Source organism: Petaurus breviceps, unplaced genomic scaffold, assembly GCF_028583685.1.
Source record: "Petaurus breviceps papuanus isolate PSGF00001 unplaced genomic scaffold, PetGlider_PUasm1.0 188, whole genome shotgun sequence".
NCBI lineage: Eukaryota > Metazoa > Chordata > Mammalia > Diprotodontia > Petauridae > Petaurus > Petaurus breviceps.
Genome location: NW_027185804.1, coordinates 22,960,676 through 22,980,589, shown reverse-complemented (window position 1 = coordinate 22,980,589; position 19,914 = coordinate 22,960,676). Strand labels below are relative to the sequence as shown.

The window sequence follows — 19,914 nt, the reverse complement described above, 5'->3', positions numbered from 1 at the left end:
ATGCAAAATTTATTCCCCAAATTATTAAACCACCTACACAACAATACTAAATACCAACCTGTTCTGACAGAGTTTATTTTTCTTTGTAGAAGCAGGCTGAGGCCAGACAACATGTGCAATGCCCACACTGATTGGCTGAGGGGCTGAAAGAGTTATCTGATTGGCTAGAAGAGGTTGAGGGATCACTGAGTTATAATGATTGCTGTGTGAAATCATTTTCCTGGGGAGAAATTTTAGAAATATTAAATAATTTCTGAAGGAAAATCAATTTTGAAAGTTTTTCTAAAATCTCTCCTTTTTAACTTACCCCCAGTCTCCAAGCCTTTGTGGACCTGCCACAGTCTCAGAAGTCAGTGCTACAGTAGAAGGGCCTACAGGTGTTACTTGTTGCCAGGGGGGTACCAGGATCTGCTGGGTTCGATTAGACCAAGTCTGCTGAATAAATAACCATTCATGAAGCAACAAGTAATCCTTTACACAAACTTAACAACTTAAGAAAAAAACTAGTAGCTATGTCAGAATCCAGTCATTTACAAAAGTATTCAATCACCATAAACAGTAGCTTCCACAAGTTTTCAGAGTCATAGGGCTAGCCTAGTAGATGGAGATTCATAAGAAAAGGAAGGAAAGTTAAGTTTAAAATGCTAAACTGACCAACCTGAGAAAGAACACCCGGCCGGATCTGTAATGGCTGAATGGCTGGGGCCTGAGTGACCAGTGGAACCGCATTATCTACCCTTAAGGAATAACCACCAGCTTTAGCAGGATTTGTAGGAATACCTATAAAAAAGAAAATCTTCATAAGACTTATGCTCATAAGAACTACAATGAAAAAAATGAAAGCATTTTAAAAATACCAACTAAATTCAATTTGATAGGATTAATAACCACCATAGTTAAGTTCTCTGCACACAAGCTTTGCATACCATTGACAAAGCAATTTGTTAGAAAAGAGGTGTCCACTTATTCAAGCACTTGATTTCCAGTTTCTTTTTCAAGCTGATTCATCTCTATGTTAAAAATATATACTGCAAAAAAGAATTTCATTTTCAACCCTCAAAAGTTTACTATTTCCACTGAAAGTTAGCTATTAAGTCTGCTGCTCCTTCCCTCCCTGGCCCCCCCTCCCCCGCCTTTATTTTAAGAGCCTTAAGAAGGATAGATCTCCCCAGGCTCAACTGCAGAAAACATGGAGAAGAATCAACAGGATGAGATTAATGGTTATGATCTCTACTAGCACAGGGAGTACCCACACCAGTTAAGATCATGGAACTCTTAAAATACTGAAGCATTACAGTTTAATTTTACTTTCCACATTCATCTGGCTACCAAGTGAAAAGAAGATTTTCCTAATTGCCTCAATGACCCAACACCAAACACTTTTCTTTCAAAAATAGATGATATATTTAGCTGCATTTTCTTACTATTTTACCATTAAAATTGTGACATCAGGACCTTCTTGGTAATGTCTTATACAACATTCCTGTTTGTTTTTTAATTTAATGTAATGTGAACAGGAAAGCATTTGGGAAAAAGTAGGATATATGTGGCATAACAGAATACTCAAAGGATCCTGCCTGATTGTGTGCCTACCCTATTTTCTTCTTCCTCCTGAAGACTATCTCTAACAAAAGTTTCCTTCAAGACATTTGAAAGATAGCAGGAAAACAAGAAATAACTTTTTCTGTTTCTCACATAAAACTGGAATTGTTGGCAATATGCCCTAATCCTAAGAAAAGAAGAAACATCAAGAGGCCAGTAATAAAAGTGTCACACCTCTTCTCTAATCAAAAGGAGGTGGGGCTAGGTTACTAGCAAGCTAGAGTACAAAGTAAATAGAGTTTAAAACAAAAAGTATGTAAGACACCAATAGATTACACATCAGACAGTAATGAAAAGGGATTTTCTCTTAGGAAACAAAACAAATTTCTTCAGCGAATAGGTGCATGCATGATATCCAAGAATCAAAGATCCAAATAAAGACACTAAAATTAATCCACAAAAGATTATTGTTAATGTCTTAAACACAGCAAATCATTTTGTAAATATTAAGCATCAAAACAATTTTGCGTGACAAATAAGTAATATGATCTCCAATTTATAGCTATAAGAGACCTTTAGTTACATTTCCTAAGACTGCACAAGATAATAAACTAGAACAAACACTTCTCTAGACCTCCAGTCCATCACATAAGTTACTTTCCATATGGACTAGCAAGCACATTTCAAATACAACCAATCCCTGGAAGCAACTTATCTTGTGATTTTCTGGATAGTCTGGACAGCCAAGACAGTCAAAATGTGTTTTTCTTTTTGGTTAAAGTGTAATCTTGTAAGTTTTATTGCACAGAGAAATCACAAATGATAATCCCAAGAAGCACATTAACATCATGTTCCCTTGTGTATTTTCTTCACAGAGTCCTATGTATTATGGCTGGAGAATATTTTGCCTCTGTATAACTACTAAGGATTCTGTAAGTATCTCATAAGTAGGTGTGAATTATTTCAAGAAAAAGCTATAGATTTTTACTGATCTTCTTACCCCTTCCAAAAAGCATGTCTTGATCAGCAAATTCTCCAAGAAAGGGAATATAAGCACACCCAGGCACTGTAGGTACATTGCAGCAATGAATAATTTCTTCAGAGAAAAAAGCAGAATTCACTTTGATAAGAGTAATTTGGCAAAGCCAATTATTCTCAAACCCACCATACCAAAATCATCAAAACCTAAACTCCAAAATTTATTACCCACAAAAGTCTTCTTTTGTCAAGGCCACTATGAAGTCTGACTTTCTAGCAATGGGCAAGATTTCAATTTGCTACAAATCTATTAGGTTAGCTAAAATCCTTACTACTGGTTAATCAGGTTCGCTTTAATAAATACTTTAAAAGTATAATCAGCACTATGGTAAAATAAAGAAGAGTACTTTGCTATCATGCATTTAAATAGCTCACATGTACTAATTCATGTTACTTTTCATCAACTGTAAAAATTTGTACAAGGAACATGCCCTGAATTCAGATAAGATTGTTGAGAAAGATGCTAAATGCCATTTGTCACTAAGTAATAATATATTCCTCAGTTTCACATCTAACTACTTTTTTTAATTACTGAAACTTAAAAACACAATACGAAAAGAAAAAAGAAACATATTAGAAACAAATATTGAAACTTAAACACAAAATAAGAAAAAAACAGCATATTATATGCACAGCAGAACATGAGGATTCAAAATATATAGCAATCAATTTCCATTTCAAGAAAGCCTATATAATGAATGTGCTGAGAGCTGTCCATCTTTTCTTTGCTTTCTTATTAGTTTTCTTTTATTCTTTGCTGTACACTTTACCTTGTTCTTTGCCCCCTCCTCGCCCACCCAGAAGGCTACAATTAAGCACAGATATATTTACACATAGATACACCCACAAACACACATATATATACACATACATAAATGTGTGTGTGTACACACACACACACACACTTTCCCTAACAAATTCTACTTCTTCTGATCTTTGTTTTTATGTTTGTATCTCATTTCCTATCATTCCTAATTCCTCTACTTCTATCCACTACCTTGCCCTCCACTTAACCTACCCCCCCAAAGATCTCTCCCTTATCCTCTTATTCCCAAAAATCTAAAAATCCTTCTATACCCCTTTAGCTTATTGCCTCCCCCTCCCCCTCTAGAGAGCCTTCCCTTATCCTCTTAGCATTTTATTTCTTTCTGAATTTAGAAGCCTTTTATACTTTTAGATATATATGTATTGCTCCCTCTTGAACCCATGCCCAATTAGAATAGGGTTCCAGAACTAATAGCATTTTCCTCCATCTAATTCCTCTGTCTGTTCTTCCTCTAGTGCCTCATTTGTATAGAATAATGACTCTTTTTAGCTGTTCCTAAATGGTTTTACTTATTGAAGTCATATCATACTCAGATCTACCCCAATCTTTCTTACGATGTACCCAATTACTAGTAACAACCTTAGATATGCGTTTTACATTTTACATACATAAAAGGTAAAAAAAATCTGTCCTTACTGAGTCCCTTGTAATTGGTCTTTTGTGTGTACCTTATGTTTCTCTTGGCTCTTGTATGTCAAATCTTCTATTAAGTTCAGGTCGGTTTGGTTTCCTTAAATATCCTTTTTTTTTCCCATTGAGGATTATGCTTAGCTTTGCTGGGTATGATATTTTGGGACAGAACCCCAGTTCTTTTGCTCTTTGATATAGTATTCCAAGACGTGCGGTCTTTCAGGGTTACCACTGCTAGGTCTTATGTAATTCTAATTGTGACACCATCATATATAATTGTGACATTTTTTCCTTGTTGCTCATAATATTTTATCCTTGAGCTGGAGGTTTCAGAATTGGACTAAAATATTTCCATGGGTTGTTCTTCTAGGATCTCTTTCAGGTGGTGATCAGTGGATTTTTTCTATTTCTACTTTCCCCTCTTGTAATGCTTCAGGACAATTTTCTTTGATTATTTCTTATGTTATTGCATTAAGATTCTTTTTTTGATCACAGCTTTCAGGTAGTCTATTATTTTTGTGTTTTCTCTTCTTGATCCGTTCTCCAGATCAGTTTTTCTTATGAGATGTTTCACATTCTACTCTACATTTTCAATCTTGATATTCATTCATTCATTCATTTATTCATCTCTTATAACTTGGTAGGCTTTGCCTTGTCCAATTCTGATTTTTTAAGGAGCTGTTTTCTTCCTTAAGACTTTGGATCTCCTTTTCTAATTGGTTGAGACTTTCTTTTCATAATCTTATTTTCCTCGGATTTTTAAGTTTTTCCTCAATCTCTATCATTTGATTTTTAAAGTCTTTTTAAAGTTCTATGATTTCTTTTTGAGGTGACCATTTGACATTACTCTTTGGGGCAGAGGAGGGTTTATTTGCTTCAGCATCCTCCTCTGATGATGAACCCTAGTGTTCTCTATTCCCATAGTAACTCTCTATAGTTGGACTCTTTCTCCGTTGCCTGTGAATTTCTTTTATTTGTAGTAGCTTAGTTTTTATAATCACCTCTAGTCCTGGGGTATGGGAGGGTGATGCCTCTGGCCTCAGAACCTCCTTCAATTCTCCCCTCTGGCCTGGAACAGGAATCAAGATGTCCAGTCTCCTATTCGTGCCTACAGGCAGTGGTGTGTGCTTTGTCTTGCCCCACCTGTGTCTACGAAGCATAGCTGGATCTGGGGTTCCTTGTCAGCAGAAGTTCCCTTGATTTTCCCCGGCTCAGATGCCCAACAACCCTCACTGTCCAGGGGTAAAAGTTCTTGCGGCCTCTGAAGCAGTCTCCCAACCCAGCTAACCCCAGGGCTTTCCACTTGTTGTTTAAGCAGACCTAAGACCTAGCCTGGATGTGTTTACTCTTCACAAGGCCTAAACCTCAGCCTGGGACTTTTCTTCAAATCTTCTCCAATTGTCCCAGGAGGGCCACTGTCCTGCCCCTACTCATTTATTTTTACGCCTCAATATGCGCCCTGAGATGCTATTTCATCTTTTTTATGGGGGGAAATCTTGAGAGCTAGGAATTTTCTGACCTACTCCACCATCTTCCCAGAATCCTCTCCTCATATCTAACTTAATAGTCAATACTGAAGAATCAATTATGTCATTAACTAAACATCTCATTATCTGTTCATCAAAACCTAACCAATTTCCACACTTCCCTATTTCTACTCAGAGACTCCCAATCTTCTTGTCACATAAATTCTTAAGCTTGGAGTTATCCCTGACTTTTCACTTACCCCATGTCTTGTCAGTTGCCAAGTATTCTCAAATCTACTTCTATAACATCTCTTCCAAATGTCTCTTTCTCTTTCCCAGAGTCACCTTTCCCTTCAAATTTGAGGCCCAACATCTCTAGCAAATGGTATTGCCAGGCTTGAAACTGAACTTCCTGCTAAGGTCTACTCACAGATCTTGAGCAAGAAAGAACCTTAGAAGCTTGCTAGTCCAATATAGTCATTTTAGTTCCTTAACTTTTATTTTTTTCATTTAACAATTTTTTTTCCTCCTTTCCACCCCACCCCCTTAGAGAAAAAAGCCTTGTGAATAGAGCACCGGCCTTGGAGTCAGGAGGACCAGAGTTCAAATCTGGCCTCAGACACTTGACACACTTACTAGCCATGTGACTTTGGGCAAGTCACTTAACCCCAATTGCCCTCCAAAAAGGGGGGGGGGGGAAGCCTTTGTAACACACACACGCAGAGCTGATCAAAACAAATTCTCACAATGGTTATGTCCAAAAGTTTCTCTCATTCTGCTTTGAGACCTTAACCTCTATATTAAAAGGTTAACTAGAATGTTTCATGTTCATTCCTCTAGGGTCAGGATTGGTCACTGCATTGATAAGGGTTATCAAGTTTTTCCAAGTTGTCTTTATGATGTTTTTGTTATCACTGTTTAAAAACTATTTTCCTGGTTTTGCTCACTTTACTATGTATTAATTAATATGTTTTCTCATGTTTCTTTCGCCATTTCTTTCCATACAATTCACACCATGATTTGTTTAAGCCATTTCTCAAATCAATAGGCAGCCCCCTCCCTGCCTTGGTTTCCAGTTCTTTGCCACTACAAGAAAGAAGATTATACGTATTTTTGTACATATGGCTCCTTTTCCTCTTTCTTTGATCTCTCTGGTGTATAAGTCCAGTAGTACTATCACTGAGAGGGTATACACACTTGAATAATTCTAAGCATGATTCCACATTGCTTTCCAGAACAGCTGGACCAATTCACATGTCTACCAACAGTGCATCAATATGCCTGTTGTCCAGCTTCCCCAACATTATCTGTTATTTTCTTTTTTTGTCAACTTTGCCCATCTGATGGGCATGAGGTAGAACATCTTAGTTACTTTAATTTGTATTTATCTAATTATTAGTGATTTAGAATTTCTTTTCACATAGTTGTTGAAAGCTTCAAGATGATACAAATGAGGCCCGGGAAAGTTAAGTGAGTTGCCTGAGGCCACAGGAACCTCTATCTGGAGCTGAAAGCAATCTCAGAAGTCACCAAATCCAACCCTCTTCTTTTACAGAGAAGAAAACTAAGGAGGAGAGGTTCTAGGTCCTGCCCAGGGTCTCCCAGGTATTGTCAGAGGTGCTAGTGGAAACTCAGGTCTTCGGACCCCCGAGTCAGTACTCTTTCCATTCGATCTCATTAGCTTCATGCTGTCCCTTTCTTTCTCCACTCCAACCTCTATTCCAACAACTAAACTGATATTCTGAAAACCCATGCCTGACGTTGTCACCTCTGCTTTGGGTTCCCTACAGCCTCTAAGATACAATACAGTCTTCTGCTTGTCATTTAGAACCCCTTAGAGATGACCAAACTTATATGGCCTACTGCTTCCTTTAAAAAAAAAAAATACCCTGTGCCCCCCCCCCCCCGCCCTGGAAATCTACCTTAAACCTTTAACAGTCTGTTGTTTTTGAAATGTGTATCATTTCAAAAAAATAATTTTTTTTTAAATGACACATCTTAAATTTAGTAATTTATTATAAATTTGTGGGCTTTTTCCTGCATTAAAATTTTGATGACAAAATGCTGCATCATATTATAAACAAGTCATTACACACACATATTCCTGCTGATGCATGCTGTACTTCCCAACAAGGTGCAACATGCTCACCTGCCAATACTTTCTTGTTAAGATGTGTAGGCAGATGTGACCACTGATGGGTTATAACTTTCACTTTGTGTTTATTTGGGAAAAAAATGTAATCACTATGACTCTTTTACACAATAGATAAAACACATATAAATGGTTTTTCAAATTTTTCTTCTCTTCTTATGCTTCTACCAGCCCCTTACTTTTATTGAATTTCCCCCAATTGCACCTAAGGCTACTATCGCCTCCCTGAATAGTTCCAGCAACCCCCCCCACCCCCCAGAGGTGGTGTCTCCCACTTTGGAAACCTCTGCTAGAAGCTGGCTCTTATCTGTTTTTGCAGACTTATCTCCCCCTTACTCCCTCTATTTGGAGCTAAGTTGGCCTCCTTACTCCTCTCTGGACATAACACTATCTCTCTTCTTCCTCTGTGCCTTTAAATAGGCACCTGGACCCCTGCCCCTCCCACATCCACCCCACAACTCCTTTGGAATCCCTGAATCACATGAAAGCTAATTTCAGGAGCCCCTACCTCAGAGAGGCCTTTGCTGGTTCTTTTCATTGCATTGCTACAACTCCCCCAGCCTCAAAATTACTCTGTACTTGTGTTTGCGCCTGCTCCTTCTTCCAGCTCTTTGATGGCAGGGGCTGTTTTGATTCTGAGTGCTTGGCACATAGTGGGCATTTGTTAAATACTTGCTGAACTGACTATGCTATGGAATATAAGAACAATTCAGGTTCAAGGGGAATGGGAGAGTTCATAAAATTCCCAAAGGACAAATTCAGAATTACCTTCTAATCCTGCTGTATATATGTGTGTATATAACCAAATTATTTACATTTTGTTTCCTCCAATTAGTGTGTACATTCCTGGTGAGGGCAGGGCCTTTTTTTTTTTTTTTTCATCTCTCTGTATCCTCAGCACTTATTAGCACCAGGTTTGGCAGCTAGTAGGCACTGAATAAATGTTTGCTGAGGGAGTGCAACTGTGACCTAACTACTCCTGCTTTCTTCAGTGGTCAACCTCAAATGTTTACACCACTTACCCAAAAAGGAGAAAGTCATTTCTATCTAATGATAACCACATTTAACATTTTATAAAATGCTTTAAAGTGAGCAAAACTTTACACATATTATGAAGTTCTAGATAATCAAATAATGCTGGCTGTTATTATCTATCCTTCAAATGCCAGTGGGTTCAGAAGTCATTTCCCCTTGTTGGGAAAGAGCATATTAGTCCAGATGTCCTTACAAACCTTTTACCCCTACAACCTGTCTGTTAAGTTCTGTCATCCCTTCTAATTCAAAAGAGTAGTTGTGCACCATTTTAACCTATGAACAGTCTGATTAATATCAGGTAAAATCCCTGCCCTTTCTCTGACACCCACATTAAGCAATTGTGACCTACCTTTTATCACTTATAAACCACCTTAAAAGTTAAAAAGTACTTTGCCAGACACTTTAAAAAACACTAACCCATTTCTTGACTGAAAATTTTAAATGGAAAATGCTTTTCCACACAAACATTGGCATACGTGAGTTTTGTGCCTTTTGGTGGTATCTCAAGAAAACAATTGCATATGCTAAGGATAACACGATTCAAAGAGGTTTTAAGTTGGACTCTGTACAAGTGTTTCATAGACAAGAGGCAGTAGGACCCACAGGATAGCAAGCAACCCAAGGATAGCTCTTGACTCAAGAGCCAAGAAGATCCATTCTGAAGTACTATTTCAAATGCCTACTGGCTATATGACTGAAGCTGAATAAGTCACTTGACTTCTCAAGTGAGCTATTTAATTCTCTAGCCTACAAGGTACAGATGAGGGGCCAGCCTACGAGTTCCCTCACCTGGAATTCCACTCCCCATATAAGTTCCCATCCTTATACTTCTTCCCAGAATCACAGACTTCTATAACTAGGGATCTTGGAGATTATTCAGTCAGTCTAACTTGCTAATTTTAGACAGGCATTCTTTTGGAGCAAAACTAAAATCAAAACACAAGACTCCTGACTCTTGGTTCACTGTTCTTTTCTCTATATCATACTAGATACTGCTTTTATATTACTTTAAAATATAATAAAATAGTCTGAAAGAACTCTACCAAAAGGGGAGGAGTTGAGAACAGTAGAGACATCCTGGGAACCCCTTTTCATATAATCTTCAAGTTTTCTGATGTCACCAATGAACAATTTAAAGAGATCCACAGTGAACCAGGAGTCAGGAGTCTTGTGTTTTGATTTTAGTTTAGTCAATCAGATTTTAAATATAAATGAAGGACCATGAAAAAAATTATTCAATTAAAAAAAAACTTGTCAAATTATTTTTTCCATTACTAAGAAACTACATGGACAAAACCTCCTTCTCACTAAAATTCAAGAGCACAGGTCATCTATGAGTACTTAATGCAAAATTTAAGGCTCCCTAAAAATTAATAGGTAATCTTCTAGAGGTGCTCAGGCTGAAAATTAATCATCTTGCAACCAATCTGGAAATAATCCTCTGCAAAATTAGCTAGGCTAAATCCTTGGAAAACAAAAACAGAGTCGTTTGCTGGGCCTTCAAGAAACCCTACACTACAGAGAGTGGTAGGATGAGGTAGGATTCTGCTGGCTAGTATCAATAAATGACACCATACACAAATCTGAAAACCTAAAGCAATGATTCTCAGAAAACACATGGCTTTCAAGCAGCATATAACTCTGCCAAACTACCTGCAAACTCTTCCAGACCACTAATTTCTATACAAGCACACTATTTGTGGCACCAGATTCTTCAGAACATACTGAAGATGTGGCATATTTGGTTAATGGCAACTATAAATGTAGCTTCAGGGTCAAATAACTGAGCACTAGAACCCAGAAGCTACAAAAAACAGAAAACAAAATTTAAAAAGACAACTACACCTAGAAATTATGGAATATAAGCATAGGCCAAAACCAGAAACACCAGTTAAGAGAACAATACCTTGAATTGCTGGTGGGCAGATAATCAATGTCTGCTGGGCAGTCCCAGTCTGCACAGGTACTCCATGGTGCATAACTGAATGGGCAGATGTGGTTAATGCCTGAAATATTCACAGTGAAATGGCTTTGTTCAGATCAATGTTTCCACAGTCTCCAAATTTCCACATACAATTTTTTTAAAAATCATACTATTTCCCAAAAGTGCAATTCTTATGGACTGACAAAATATACCCAGTAGTGAACATAACAGAGGTTGATAAAACCCAAAGTCAGAAGGTTAGATTCTAAATGAACTAGAAAAAAAATTGGGAGCAGTGGGAAGTGCTTTAAGAGAATAAAGGCATGAAATTTCTATATATTCCTAAATCTAAATTTGAGTAACTTAAAAAGGACACAAATACAAATTCTTAAATATATATTCTTACCTGACTTCTTAATGTGCCTATTTTGGTGAAATTTGCAGTCAGATTAGCAGCACTGCCTGAGGCAACTGGTCTCATAAGTGAGGTTTTATTGCGATTATTTGTGTCATATGAGTTTGAGTGAGATTTGCAAACATCCATAATATGAAAACAAGATTTTACACTGTAAAATAGAAAAGTATAAGTATATATACTTATATAAGTATAATTGAGTGCACAGTATTTAAAAATAAACATATAATGATACATAAGAAGCTCTCAAAAGAATAAGAAAAAAAGTAGAAAGCTCACATGCAAAGAGAAGCCCAGTAAGACAGTACAAGGAATACTGGTTAATTTCCAAAACAAATACAAAAAAACATTCATTGGAAAAAAATAGAAGATTTTAAAAGTCAATAAAAGCAATTTTATTACTGTACTCTTTTTGAAGATAGTAAAATAGTAGTAATAACTATTTTGCATCCAATATTCAAGTTTCCCTAGAAAAAGAATTGTTCCTGAATTTCTAGACCTATCTGTCTGAGACAACTGTCTGATGTATGTGGGTATCTTACTATTTTAAAGTTTCTCAATAAAGAAAGGTAGTATCTGGTAGTGGATAGGGCCAGGCCTTAGATTCAGGAAAACCTGGCTTCCAATCCCATTTCTGAAACATATGGATATGTACAATCCTGGGCAAGTCACATAATGTCTCAGTGCCTCAAGCAACTAAGCTGAAGATGTTCATTTGTAGAGGGGGATTTCCTCATAAGGAGAAACCCACAACAATGAAATCAGTAGCCTAAAATGAACCTTCCCCCTCCCTCCGCCATCCCTCCAGTCATCCCGAAGCTCTAAAATGCAAAAGACTCTGACATTTTATGGAATTTTTCATCTGGGCTGCCTATCTTCAGCTCATTTCCCCACTCTTTTTTTTATCGTAGCAGATGAATACTATGGTCATACCACTTTAAAGGCACAGTTATTCCATATGGTCCCATTCTGTGCATCTTCATGCCTTTCCATACTTCCAGCTCCCTCATTAGGGAGGGTCAAGGTGAGGGAAAAGGACCAGGAGGACCTGACACAAATTGGTGTCACTAGCACCCAGAAAACTCCATAGGCAAAATCATCAACCAGCATCCCTTGTCATAAAAATGTCAATATTCTATTCTTGTTATGTAACAAAAATGAAAACACAAACACACACATATGAAGACATGCATATATGCATGTATATATGTGTATGTAATTTTGGCTCTAATTACATGTATCTTAGACAAATGACAGGATCATAGAGCTAGAAGGATCCCTGGACATCATCTAATCCTAGGGTTGGCAAATGATGGTCTGAGGACCAAATCTAGCCTACCATCTGTTTGGGATGGCCTGAGAACAAAGAATGGTTTTCACTTTTTTAAATACAAAATTGCTGACACCTAACCTATACCTTCAACTCACAAATGAGGAACATGAGATAAGTGATACACTAAATATCACACAACTAAATTAGTAGCAAGAGCCAGAATCAGATACCAGAGTTTTTTTAAATCACAAAACTCAGAGTTCTATCCACTACACTTACATAAGTACTTAAATTAAGGTTCAGAGAGATTGTTATTCAACAAATGTGGAGTTTAGAATAGATGACTATTTTGATTTTCTAGGAAAATGTCACATTTTTTCCCAAAAATAAAGCAAAAATATATTTGCATAGAACATACTGGTTGCTATGAGGGAAATCTAGAAGATGTTTCATGTTAACAAAAGGATGGTTCAATGTTTCAACTGGAGTGATTCTCAAATCAGCATCAATCAGCAACATTTTCTTCAACAGACTAACAAATTCTCTTCTATCAGCTTTCTCTGCCAAAAGATCAATTCCTTCTAAATCCATCACTGTGTTCACCTGAAAAACCAGAATTTCAAATAAAAAAACAAAGAGAAAATACATTTATACTAGAATAAGAAATGGAAGGAAGTCTCATATGTTGAAAATTTTTACAATCAAAATATAGCTACATTCTGAACCACAGAGGAAAAAAGGACCCACAAATATCATGAAGGTTTTTAAAAATGGCACAGAACACAAGGCATAATGGTACCTTGAAACTAAGGGGCATAAAGTCTATTCCAGTGCCACCAAGGATTCATGCCAGGTGCTTCAGAGCAATATCCTACCTCTCCACATCCCCCACACCCCTGACCCCCACCTCACCCACCCCCAGGCAGGTCAGGTTAGTTTTTCCTTAAAAGGTATTGAGACCTTTCTCAAGAGTTGGTTCGTTCCAGGGACCAAGGGCTCAGGCGGTTCCTTTCTGATCATGTCCTTACTTCCTGAATACAAAGCAGCCTGAAGGAACTGGAGGGGCTCTCAGACGCTTGGCTGGTGGACTGTGACAGGAACTTTGTTCAGCTGAATCAACTCAAGGAGTTCTCAATACTTCTCCTTATTGAACATCCCTTTCCTGCCATGACTAAGTAAATCTCACTTTGTTAACTCTTGAATGAAATATGAATGTCTCATTTTGTTTCAATATGGAGCCTAAACTACCAGGGGACTGGCCTGAGTCCGACCCAGAAGAGCAGGTAACAAAATTAATTATTAACTAAATGAGTACTTTTTTTTTTCACACAGCAATGTAAGAAAGAACAAAAGAAAGTAACTTTAAACAGAGTATCTAACTTTTAAGTTTGACAAGCAAAGTTGCAACTTAATTTTTTAAGGTGATAAAAACCAATTAGATTTGGATCAATTATGGTGGGAAAATTTATTCAAAGCTACCAAGGACTTCAAATTCAAACTAAAAGAATGATTACTGTATTTTGCCACATTGGGAATTTCAAGACCATCATTTTAAATACATAAGGCTGGCAGAGATTATGGTACTCACATGCACTATGTCATCCAAACTGTTGAAAATATACTTTCTGGCTTCTTTAGACTTCATTCCTGTCTCTGCCTCATGCTCTTCAAGAGTCTTATTCAATAAATAAAAACAACAGTTTTATTTCTTTTTCTTAAGGCATAAATATTAAAATATTTTAAGTATACTAAGGCAGTGGAAATTTAAAATAGCATATAGTAATTAGCAATAATGCATAATATGAAAATTAAAGTAGAATGAATGGGGAGAAAACTTTCGAATGCTAAAGAACTACGTAAACACAAAGATTAAGAATGAGCAATTCTTAAAGTCAGCGATTCTTATAAAACATGAACTGGCTTCACAAGAACAAGGGTTACATGAGTTATATGTATACATACACACAATTGCAGATCCAATCTCTGTCTCTCACTCTCAAACATTAAAATTTTTATAAGAAAAGCATATAATCAAAAGAAATTATAAATACAAAATTATAAAAGTGCACCAAAGGGAAAAACACGAGTGATTCTGTTATCATATTGGAGAATGGGCTGATTTTTAGTGGATGACAAAAGGGGAGAGAGAAGAGAGATAATTCAGACCTGAGAAGAAAACTGAAATTTTAAAAAACCAAGAGGAAAGGAAAAAAATTCCATTTAAATTAACTACAAAATAGCATAAAATACTTGAAAGTCATTTTGCCAAGGCACAGCCTGGACAAATGTGAGTACAACTATAAAACAACCTTTAGGGGCGGCTAGGTGGCGCATTAAGTAAAGCACCAGCCCCGGAGGCAGGAGGACCTGAGTTTGGTTCTGGCCTCAGACACTTAACACCCACACAAAAAAACTAGCCATGTCACCTTGGGCAAGTTACCTAATCCCAATTGCCCTCCAAAAAAAAAAAAAAACCTTTACAGAAAGAAAAAAAACTTAAATCAGAAAAAGAGAAAAGGTGTAAGGAGAAAGAGAAGGAAAGGAGGGAGAGAAATAGAATAGGCTGAGTTAAACTGAGAAGGCTTCTTAAATTGGAACAGATTGAAAATGGGGAAAAAGTACAGGAGGAGCAAAGGCAAGTTTAAACAAAGAATTTTCTCAAGATTTTTATTCATTACCTTTAATCTCCAACCAGAATGTGAAATATCTGTTTCTCTACAAAAGAATCTTGTAGATTTTGTCCCCACATTTAACAACTGCTCTCCCGGTAAACCTTGAGTCTGTGAAATATAACGAATCTGAAAAACAAACAAAAATTGCTTAATAAAGGTTCAATTTTGAATCTTGCTTCATGGCTTGTGATCTCACAATTCCTTCTGTGGGTATTCCCTTCTACCAACAAATCATGATCCCTATACAATTTAGCAAATGTTTAAGAGCTGCTGTGGCCAAATAATTTATCACTCTCTGCCATCTTAGCAGTGAGCCTTCTTGAGTTTACCCTAGGATAATGTTCAAACAACAAAACTAGGGCAAGTCTTTGGGCTTCTATCTAAGACCTTCCAGTCTGGTGGGACCTTTCAGTGCTAACATTCCGCTAGCATAGCCTTTGAGAACACAGGATACACTCTGTAGTATATAAAAATACCTATTTAAAACTGATCTATCAAGAAACCACTATAGAACAACAAATTCTGAGAAGACAATTGGAAGTAAAAATATGTGGACGTAGGTTGGGTATGACTCGGCAAATGATTGGATTGAGATTGGAGGGAGAATGGTTAGGGGAGAAAAGCTAAAAAGATGACCTCCAAGACTACAAATCTTGTTGACTACAAAGATGTAGTCAAACAAAAAGAGGAAAATGTAAAGGTTAAATGCTACTCAGACTTGAAGAACGATTACTATTTAGAAGCAGAAAAAAAACAAATGTATGAAATTCAGCTCAGCTGTAATTTCTCTCTTTAATGAAATATCTGGTAAAATGAGGGTACTGTGTGACTGACTGCCCCCTGACTGCCTTCAATGAATAAGATATTGAAAAAGTACTGGTCAAGATCATGAGAACTCAATGAGAACCTAGTCTTCACTGTGCCACTAACCTGCTGAGGGACTCTGGGACAAGCCTCGTCCTCTAGAAATTCACTACCAGAAAAACAGAAAACAAATACATCTATTGTACACACAACCCTGTTGAAGAGAATTCACTGTGGTCATACTGACTTAATACATCACATCTTTTTTGACTTATTTCTTTTTGTACCATGCAAATTCTTTGAAATTATCATTACCGTATTTATATTTACTCTCTGAATAATGCTAAAAATGCAATAAAAAACTAATAAAGGGGGTATCTAGGTGGCACAGTGAATAGCACACTAGCCTTGGAGTCGGGAGGACCTGAGTTCAAATCTGACCTGAGACACTTAACACTTACTAGCCGTGTGACCTTGGGCAAGTCACTTAACCTCAACTGCCCTGCCTTCCCCCTCCAAAAAGCAAAAAAAAATAAAAATTTAAAATAAAAACTAATAAAGTTAGATTAGATGCTAAATTATTTCCTGTCACTGGAGTTGCTTTTTTTTTTTAACTTTTTGGAGGGGGAAAAGCAGGGCAATTGGGGTTGTGACTTGCCCAAGGTCACACGGCTAAGTAAAGGTAAAGTGTCTGAGGTCAGAATGGAACCAGGTCCTACTGACTCCAGGGCTGGTGCTCTATTCACTGCACCACCTAGCCACCCCAATGGAGTTGCTTTTATTAATAATTCCTTTATAACAAAACAGAAAAACTTTTTCTAAGCCGTTGAGTTATTATTATCTCTCTTCCTTCCCTCTTCTATTTACATGATTTCTGTTCACCTAGTAAAGTACCTTGAGGGCAAAGACTTTTTCTTTTTCACCTTTATACATTTGGGCCTAGACAAAAAGCAGTATACACTTTTGAGTTGAATAACAGGAAATAATATAAATTATCTTCAACATTATTACCTGGTACTGAAAAGATATATAAACTTTTTTCCTTGAAATGATTAAAAACAGGCCAAAAACTTTTGGAAAGGATATTACTTTCTCTTCAATTTAAGCTTAGACCAGTCTAGACAATATTTTAAATTCCATCAGAAATTTAATGGGTCAAAATACCAATATTTACTAAGTATATGCTTCTAATAAAAGGCACTACTTGTTTTTATTGTCTAAATTTTTTAAAATTTTGAAGTTAAAACCAAATAAAATAAGCATTTCCATATATAAAAAGAAAAAGAGAACGGTTCATTAAAGTGTAACCACTACTATATATAGCTTGTTTTTATTTTAAAACAAATAAATTTCACAAGTAACTTTCAAAGCTGTTCATATTACCTATGATTCTTTCTAGCCTGCCTATAGTTCATCTGTGCATTTTTTTTAAATTTATGAGTCTTGCTTTTTCTTGCTTTTAAGGTACCCTGTCCCTTGCCCCAGTCTGTCACCCAGCCACTCCCAGATTAAAAAGGAAAAAAGAAAAAGAAAGCCCTTGTAACAAATATACATAGTTAATCAATCCACAATGGAAGTGCCTGGAAACGCATCTTATCGAGCATCCTGAGTCAATAACTCGTCTGGAAGTAGGTAGCATGTTGCTTCTCATCAGCCCTCTGGAACAATGGCTGGTCAATGCACTGATCAGACTTCTTAAGTCTTTCAAAGTACTTTTTAAAAATAATGCTGTTGCCATAGCAACCGGTATCTTGGTTTTGATCATTTCACTATGAGTCAGTTGCTCAGTTACTTTTAAATTATACACAGGTATTTCTTGTGTTATTTGTAATCTCGGAACAAGTACTATAAATAGAAGCATTAAGTTTGTACAACACCACTGAAACAGTGTGATTGTCTGTCCAGCCCAATCAAATGTTGGAAGAATTTCATTAGTGACACTATGTGAAACAAATCTAATTACACTATTATTTAAACCTTTTCCATTATCTTCCAAGAATCTGTGCAAAACTTTTTTTTGGATTACATTTTGTTATAGAATCATAAGTAAATTTGGTTGCATAAATCTAGTGAAAAATATTCAAGGATCAAGAGGAATCAATCAGATTGAAATTCTACTTGAGTGAAAGCAAAGATAACAAGCTCATGCTTGTCCAATTTGCATAAGACACCAAGTTAGCTGCAGTGGTCTTAACGAAGATGGTAGATGAGAGAATAAGGATCCAAAAATATCTTAATAGGTTGGAATGATAGACTGTTATCTAATAAAGTGATATTTAGTAGGTACAAATGTAAAGTCTTAAACTTTAAAGTTTAAAAAATAAACTTTAAATGTAAAAGATGACCTGACCAGAGTAATAAATCTTCAGAAAAAAATCTGGAAAGCAAGAGTTAGTGAATAACAATCAATAAGTCAACAGTATGACGGGGTAACCAAAAAAAAAATCAAATTCAGTGTTAAAGACTACATTAAGAGAAGCTTAGCATACAGAGCAAAAGATGTCATAGTCCTGCTTCACTTTCTCCTTGTCAGACCACATCAGAAAGTAGGGGTGGGCATTGGGGAGAAGGAGTATGACATTTTAAAAAGGATGTTGATAAAACAAAAAAATAAATAAGATGGCAAAGGGCCTCAATATCATATGATATATACATCAACTGAAGGAACCTGGGGTGTTTAGCTTGGAAATGAAAAGTAGGTAGGTAAGACACATGACAGTTGCAGCTTCAAGCATAAGAAAGGCTGTCGCATAAAAAGTATTAGATTTGTTTTGCTTGGACCTAGGGATTAGAAACAGAAGAATCAGATGGATGTTGCAAAGGCATGGAAAAAGGAAATGGGGATGTCATGTGTGAGGAACAAAGAGAAAGCCAGTTTGGCTGGGCTGGGTCAGAGAGTGCAAAAGAAGGAGTGATATCAAACAAGGCTGCAAAGTTAAGTCTGGGCTGGGCTGCACAGGGATTGAAAGGCTAAAAAGAACAGTTTATAGTTTATCCTAGAAACAACAGGAAGTGACTACACTGGACTGAGTAGAAAAATCAAATGGTCAGAGATGCATTTGGGAGAAATCATTGTGACAATTCTGTATAGAATGAACTGGAGTGGTGAGAGACTTGAGGAATGGAGATCAATTAGGAGGTCATTGCAATAGTATAGGCAAGAAGTGAAGAAGGTCTAAGCTAAGGTGGTAGCTTTATGAATGGAGAGAAAAAGTCAGATGCAAGAGATATTTTGGAGTAAAAATGTCCAGATTTGGCAACTGACTAGCTATGAAATGTAACAGAGAATGAGGAGTCAAATTTAATACTCAAGGAATGGGAAGATGGTGATACCTTTGACAGAAATAGAAAAGTCAGGATGGGGAAGAGAATAGATCTATGATTCTATCATTCTTACAAGTAAAAACAAAATAAAGAAGAAAAAAGTCTCATTTCATACACCAAATATAGCTAACTCTACCTGGATTCCAAATCCAAGAGAGTGCTTGCTATTGTTTACAACTGTGGCAGAAAAAAACCTGGAGACACCAGGCCATCTGAGGCTAAGAAAGAGTAAGTGTTATAGGACTACTTTTTAAACCACGCTGTGCTACTGCCACCCACAAATGTGGCACAGTAGAAAGAAAAGAGAATTTAGAGTCAGAATACCTGGGTTTAGATACTAGGAATGAGGAAACAAAGTTCAGATTGGTTAAGTGACTTGCTCATGGCCCCCTAATTAAAGTGCTAGAGGCAGAAATTGAACCCAAACTCTCCTGACAGAAGGTTCAGAGTAGGGTTTTGAGTTGGGACTGCTTTAAAACTCTATCTATAATTGAAAGTGACACACACATCAGCTCAATAAAACTAGTTCAGATGTGAACCAATATGTTTAGATTCAAAAGTGACAATACAAAAAGGACAAGGACAAGGACAGGGGAGCAGAGGAGAGGGATAGGGAAAGGGGAAGGGGAAGGGGAAGGGAAAGGGAAAGGGGAAGGGGAAGGGAAAGGGAAAGGGAAAGGGAAAGGGAAAGGGAAAGGGAAAGGGAAAGGGAAAGGGGAAGGGAAAGGGGAAGGGAAAGGGAAAGGGGAAGGGGAAGGGAAAGGGGAAGGGAAAGGGAAAGGGAAAGGGAAAGGGAAAGGGAAAGGGAAAGGG

At 36.9% G+C, this 19,914-nt stretch overlaps 1 protein-coding gene across 8 annotated transcripts in view; it reads right to left on the bottom strand.

The window, feature by feature from the left end:
* HIPK3 (homeodomain interacting protein kinase 3) overlaps positions 1-19,914 on the bottom strand; it is a 168,603-nt gene that overhangs the window by 10,614 nt on the left and 138,075 nt on the right. For 3 of the 8 annotated variants that reach the window (XM_069091372.1, XM_069091373.1, XM_069091375.1), the window contains 9 exons: positions 14,980-15,099; positions 13,890-13,976; positions 12,720-12,904; positions 11,020-11,179; positions 10,596-10,695; positions 2,543-2,638; positions 659-780; positions 308-435; positions 59-220 (listed from right to left, as the gene is read on the bottom strand). In XM_069091372.1, the coding sequence (XP_068947473.1) occupies positions 59-220; positions 308-435; positions 659-780; positions 2,543-2,638; positions 10,596-10,695; positions 11,020-11,179; positions 12,720-12,904; positions 13,890-13,976; positions 14,980-15,099 (1,160 nt within the window). The remainder of the gene's footprint in view (positions 1-58; positions 221-307; positions 436-658; positions 781-2,542; positions 2,639-10,595; positions 10,696-11,019; positions 11,180-12,719; positions 12,905-13,889; positions 13,977-14,979; positions 15,100-19,914) is intronic. The other 5 variants (XM_069091376.1, XM_069091379.1, XM_069091377.1 and 2 more) reach the window with 3 other exon arrangements.